At 40.0% G+C, this 6,892-nt stretch overlaps 1 protein-coding gene across 7 annotated transcripts in view; it reads right to left on the minus strand.

Annotated features, from left to right (window-relative positions):
- DMXL2 (Dmx like 2) overlaps positions 1-6,668 on the minus strand; it is a 50,221-nt gene extending 43,553 nt beyond the window's left edge. For all 7 annotated transcript variants that reach the window (XM_054388004.1, XM_054388003.1, XM_054388001.1 and 4 more), the window contains exon 1: positions 6,582-6,668. In XM_054388004.1, the coding sequence (XP_054243979.1) occupies positions 6,582-6,668 (87 nt within the window). The remainder of the gene's footprint in view (positions 1-6,581) is intronic.
- Positions 6,669-6,892: the final 224 nt, after the last annotated feature.

The following is a 6,892-nucleotide window of genomic DNA, read 5'->3' on the forward strand; positions in this document are numbered from 1 at the left end:
CCCTTTTCTAAGTGAAATCTTATTACTGTAACTCATATCCCTCCTACTCTTTGCCTGTGTTTTCACTGCACCAACAAGTGACTCAGCATACCTAAGTGTCCTACGCCAGCAGAGGATCTAGCCCATTACAGACCTCAGTTGGAAGAGGTTCCCAGCCTTCAACTCTAGGTTCTAAGAGCAAGTGCTGTCTCAGTTCTTGGGTCATTTTCTGTGTAGATATTTATTCTGATAATGTCTCTCATTTCTTGAAACTAAATTAAAATATATTTACCTTAAATCTTCTATTTAAGGATATTTATTATAATTCCACCTTTAAGAAAAGGTGTCCCCTCATTTTAAAACAAGCGTTCACTTTTTCACATTTATAGTTTCCAAAATTCTCTAGACAGAAAAGGTCAATATCCTTTTCTGTACTGAAAGACATTTCCACATTTCACATTATATGCCTAAATACAAAATTTCCATTCAATTAGTTTTATGAGGGTTTTATAATATACTCAATATAGTAACATGTTTATACTTGAACAGAACACATTTCTATTAAATTCTCTTTTAATTTTGTCCTTTCACTCCTTAAGCTGCTAATGCAGTAAAAGCACCTTATGTCAGCAAAGAATAGGGAAGTGTCATAATATTTAATATCAGTAGCTCCTTCTCAAGGATTCAGCTGGCATCATCTTCAGGAAGATCATTCATGCCACCACAGGCCTCTCCTACCAGAATACAGTGGCCACAGAGTAACAATCTCTGTATTCTGATAAAAAGAATGGAAAATTGGTAAGCCATACAAAAAGACTGAAATTAAAGATGCTGAAATACTGTAACGGATGAGAGCAACACAGAGGTCTTAGATCAAGAATTACAAGTAGTCACTGAATGAACAAATGCAGTAAAACCACACACATGGAATTATTTGCCAACCTCTATTTCTAATGTCACTGATAACTTCAAAGGGAAAATTAAATGGAGTTGCAGAGCTGCCAGAATACAAGGATGACTTGCAGGATCCATAAACAACTAATAGGCTGTAGTTTGCCAGTGTCTGTTCTGTCAAGATCTGGGACCACTGAAATGAACAATGACAAAGCTCTAATTGAATGCAAGAGCGCCAGACAGAAGTAGGACATTGTGTCCTACGGTAAGACTTTATACTATATCCTCCGTTTTCAGATAATAGGGAAGCAACATGTGCATCTATCTTTTTTGGCTGCCCATGTTTTTAGGTATGGTTCTCTAACTTTAATGTTGAACACTGAAACTAACAGACAGGTAAAAATTCAGTCTTTCACATTCTCATCTTGCTTTTTCTTTATATTTTTTTCTGTATAAGGAATGATTCATTTCTATAACCTGCAACTCTACAAATTCAGCATAAGCAAAATAGACACAAAGCCCTCAAGCTCCAGTGTGGACTGCTGAGGCATTGCAAGATGGTAAATAACATGGAAGAAACAGAATCAACCCACGGTGGTATTAATTTTAAGTTCATAAACATCCAAAAATACAAAATTTAGTGAAAATATATATTAAAATCTCAGTTAAAGCCTGTATTTGCCATATATATATATATATATATATATATATACATATATATATGTATATAGTATAACAACACCTATCCCTAGGTTTCTGACTAGGGATACTAAACATGTAAGATGCAGAAATTCCTCTACCTTCCTATTAGTGATTAAGACACCAAAGTCACCTCAATGGACACAACATTTACACTTCTCCTCTACTCCAGCTAAGTACTAGTAGAATTACACACACTGAATGCAAAATAACCAATAAAAACCTACCCAACCCACTGCTGGCCTGCAGAAGAGGCTTTCCTAAACTGACAATTGAGACAAGTTCATGATTAAATACTTTACAGTATGCTTACACACACATACCTTCAGAGAAAAAAGAACATAGTAGGGATTCAGATGTTAAGTGTCTGTAATCCAGTTCACAGTGGAGAACATGAAGATATATGTAAGTAGATAAGTAGTAATAAATCACTGAGAGTAGTTTGCAACTAAGGCGTTTAATATGTAATTTTCAAGAGGGATGAAGTAGAGAAGAACCCTACACAGCAGAGAAAACCTATTCTCAGTTGCTGTGCCTTCTGAATATAATGCTGTAGATGAAGATTTTGCTGGTCCTACTGAAGTAAAAATGTTTATGTGAATGTGGGAGATTTTCCTCTGCAACAGCTTCTGAAATTCATTGCACACAGTTCCAGGCCAAGTGTCAGTATTGGCTTGGATGATGTCAAAAAGCTTGTCCTTTTCAAAAATGACTTTTTTTTCCCACCCCTATGAGAAATATGTTCTTATGCGCATATACCCTTAAAATCAGGTATTCTGATTTTTTTCAGTAATAATGTTTAGAGTTCCATATTTTATGCATTTTATGATACCTCTATTGTGGTTTAACCCCAGCCAGCAACTAAGCATCACACAGCCCCAGTGGGACAGAGAGGAGAGTCAGATTGAAAAAGTAAAACTCTTGTGTTGACATAGGAGTAGTTGAACTAAAATGAAATAAAATATGATAATAATAAATAAATAATGAAAAGGAATATAACAAAAAGAGAAACAAATCTCAAGAAAAGACAAGTGATACATGGTGCAATTGCTCACCATCCACTGACTTGATGCCTGAGCTGCAGTTGGCCCCTCCCAGCCAACTCCCACCTGTTCATATACTGGGCATGATGTCCTGCAGAATGGAATATCTCTTTGGATAGTTCAGGTCAGCTGTCCTGGTCATGCTCCCTCCCAGCTTCTTATGCACCTGCTCACTGGCAGAGCCATGGGAAACTGAAAAATCTTTGACTTAGGGTAAGTGCTACATAGCAACAACTAAAACATTATTCTCACACTAAATCCAAAATGCAGCACTGCACCAGCTATCCAAGCTTAAACCAGGACAAGCTTTTACAAGATATAAATATTCATTACCTTTTGTTTGTGTGACATTAGCCAGAGATTGGAATTTTCATCTAGTCTTTAAATAGTTGACAAAACTACATTTCTGGTTTTGGTTTTGTGTTTGTTTGTTTGGTTGGTTTTTTTTAAGCCTACAAACTACATAGCTACATTGTGTTCAGTTTCAGGGGGAAAAATCCCCAACCCTGAGACTGGACAAAGGGCAGAAGTCACATGAACAGAATCTGAACAGCTTATCTTCTTTATTTGAAACCACTTTACTCCACAGAAATGTGGCAACATACATCCCATTCAAAGTCAGGGTCAGTGGCTGAAACTGGCTCAGGGTAAATGGGCTGCTTAATAAAAGCTAAGTGAAATAACATTGGTTTGAAAATTGCAGTTTACTACTTTTAAAAACTTATTTGCTCCCATTATGAGGCTCAAGTAACAACCCTTCTCTCTAAGCAGGGTGAGTACTATGTGGCCCTTCTGCATAAAGCTCAACTGTAACAAGCTTGTGTAAGCTCATGTGTGAAAGATGGTTAACAGTATTTGCTGAAATGAGAACAGGAAGCAACAAGAAGTTGAATAGTGCACATAATTATTACCAGAAATGACAAATCCTGAATTTCTGTAATTTAGTACTTAAACCCTTTGCTTATGCAGCATCCTTTTCGGACCTCAATAAAAGGGAGGCTGAAGGCTGCATTATGAAGCCATTTTGCTTCATATCACCCTTCAAACAACATTTTCCTGTTTATCACCACTCTAGGAGACTGGGTGCAATACAGCTACAACATACACAAAACATTTTGTTAACCAAACATCTCTGTGCATCATCCCTGATTTGGGAAATGCTAGATGTATGTCAGAACTGCTGCAGGCAGATGTGGGAGCACAGGGAGGAAAGAATATTATGTGCACTTCAGATAAAGGACTGACAAAAACTTTGTAGCCAGCCTACAGCAACTCTACTATTTGTATTTGTTTTGCTTTATGGAGTCACTGATACTTGTTTTTTTTAGCAGGCAAATAAAACATTATTGGAAAAATTATTTGCCTTTCTTGCAACTATTATTTGCATTTGGTTTGCTTTATGAAGTCACTAGTACTTGTTTTTTAGCAGGTAAATAAAAAATTATTGGCAAAATTATTTCTTATTCTCAAGGTCATCATACCTTTAAAGAAGTGGAGACAGAGTATGTTATCATCTTAGCTTTAGCTACACTGACTTGAAAATTAAAAGCTTACCTTTGTCCCCAGCAAGGAGTCATGTAAACAAGGCAAGAGCAAACTACAGAGGAAAGAAAGGATGAACAAGAACCTCAGAATTGCAGTGTCCCTCATCAGGTCAGAAGCAAATGTGTTCCTTCTCTTAGAATACTAAGATTGCTGGAGTTAGACCTCTAAAGCAAGTTCATCTTAAGAGGACATTTCTCTTCCTCAGAAGAAAAGGGAATAGCTCCAAAATTATTAACTAGTGAATACATATACATTATTCCACCATTAATAGAGTAACTTAAACATTAGTGATTCATTTCTGCACACAAAAATGCTGTATTTTCAAGTCCTTCTGATGAATCAGTTATAGCACTTTTGAACACATTTTAAATGAATGTCCCAACATCAACCAAAACATAAACAAATACATATGCACACAAACAATAGCTCCCCTGCCACAGCCCAACTTCATATGGATTCATTCAGTACATACAACACATACTGTGTAGACAGACCTCCATTAACCTCTTGCCTTCTACTGCTCTGCTTCTGCTGTGTTCTAGAGGCTGACAGGACTTAAGAGCACATCTACAGGGTCAGACTCTGTCACCAGTACAGCTGATCTCTTGCTTGAACTGCAAATCCTGCTTCAGGATCTCGGCAATCATGTGGGGGGTCAATACAGTGTTACTGGTGCTGACCAACAGAATTTAAGGGTAGGCACTGAGGAAAGTGGCACCCACAGTGGATGGCAGATTATGATGCTACTGAGAGTCACATAGGTAACTAATTTTGTAAGAGTCTGGATATAAGACCCTGAACTGTTGCAAGCAGATGTTTTTAAGTGTACAGTTTACTATAGGATCAAGGCCTAGACCAGAGGACATAATATAACAAATAGAGATAAAGGAGAAAAAGGGAAGAGGAAAGTTGTAGCTGTGGAAGACCAGAAGATAAGTTTATTAAAACATAATTATCCCTTTAGTTCCCTCTGTACTGTATTATAAAAAATTGGATGCAGTAGCCAGAGAAGAGAGTGAGGTCTGTTACCTTCAGTTGCATCAGTAACGTGCTACCAAATGATTCTGTATGTTTTTGTAAAACATTACTTTTGTTCTTGGAAAATTCTTGTGTAAACCACAATACTAATTTTTTATGTTATCAAAACTATTAGGAGAATTAGCATAGAGTTATCTTTCATAATACCAGTTGATTGACTTTTTAAATTGTCACAGTAAAAAGAAACACATTAGCATATGAATATGAGTGAGTTCTTATACAAATATCAAAAGTAACAGAGGTCCCTTTAATAGCAGTATGGCTGCATAGCAGCAGAACACAGAAAATAAAGACACACATAGTACCTTTTCTTTCTTAAGACTTTCAAGCATTCATTACTGAAATCAGACATCTGTGACAATCTAAAGAAAGCTTTAGATTACTTTAAATTCAGTTTGATAAGTCTGTTGACAGTTATCTTGGGCTAAAAATTATGCTTTGTATCATTTAGCTTGGAACTAGTTTGTGCTTGTGATACAATCTTGTAAATAGTAATACAAAAATCTAATGAGACAATTTATTCCCAAATAATAACATACTAATTAGATGGTAGTATGTAAAACACTGCAGAAGGTGATCACTCAAAATCAGAAAAGCGTTATCGTAAGCTAAAAAAGTGGGAATTGACATTAGAATAAACAAAAATAGCCTGTGGATGATAAACAGATTTTATTATATAAATACTAACTCCTGAAATTTACTTAGTGTGTCTCTTTCTTTTCTCTTACAGTTCAAGATGTGCATGTAACTCATATGTGTATTATTCATCACAGAAATTGATACCAAACGCTCATCAAAAGTGCAACAGACTATCTGCTCGTTCCAAGAAGACCATGAACCTACCTCCCCCCGAAAAAAAAAAAGCACCCAGCAAAATCTGGGGATGCACAGTGGGGTCGTCCCTGGCTGCCTGCTGGAATGCAGAGGATCCAGGCAACACTCGCCAGAGGGAACGGGAAGAGCCACGGAGACCAGCCTCCATCTGCAGCTCTATCCCGGGAAAAGCGAGCAGCCAGAGCCCTTCTGGAGGGCGTCTCAGACGGCGACACTCGGCGGCGGGGTCACGCCGGTCTTCCCACGATCCGTGCTGCCCGGGAGCAGCCCGGTGCCGCGGAGGAGCGCTCCCACCATACCCCACCCATAAAAAGATGACGGCTCTCAACCAGCCGCCTTCTCCGCTCCACCCCGAGGCCCTTGCCCGTAATCCCTGCTTCGACCACCCCGATACACCAACCCACAAACCACCCTATTTGTACCCCCGTCCTGCCCCTGTCCCGACAGGTTAATCCCCTCCAGTCCCTCCCACTGCTCTCCTCAGGCCTACAAAACGCCCTTCCCTTCCCCCACTCCCAGCCGTGTCTCCTCTTGCACCTCCACCATTACCGTAAAGGGGATGTCCTCAACGCTGCCCACCGAGTAACAATTGTCCCCGGGGTTAACGGCGCCGGTGAGCACCTGGTGGAGATGCATCGCGGCTCTTCCCCCGCCCCCGCCGCGCCGCTCTCCTAGGGACGGCAGCGCCGCTGCTGCCGCCGCCTCCGCCGGCGACGAGCGCTCGGGACCCGGATGCCTCCGCGCTCCCGGACGCCTCGCGGGGCCGAGCGCGCGCACTGGGGCTGGCAGGAGGGAGAGGTGGCGGGCGCGCGCCGCGCAGCGCCTGAGTCCGCGCGTGCACTTGGGGAGGGCCGTTGAGC

Source organism: Indicator indicator, chromosome 16 (genome assembly GCF_027791375.1).
Source record: "Indicator indicator isolate 239-I01 chromosome 16, UM_Iind_1.1, whole genome shotgun sequence".
In the NCBI taxonomy this organism is placed as follows: Eukaryota; Metazoa; Chordata; class Aves; order Piciformes; family Indicatoridae; genus Indicator; species Indicator indicator.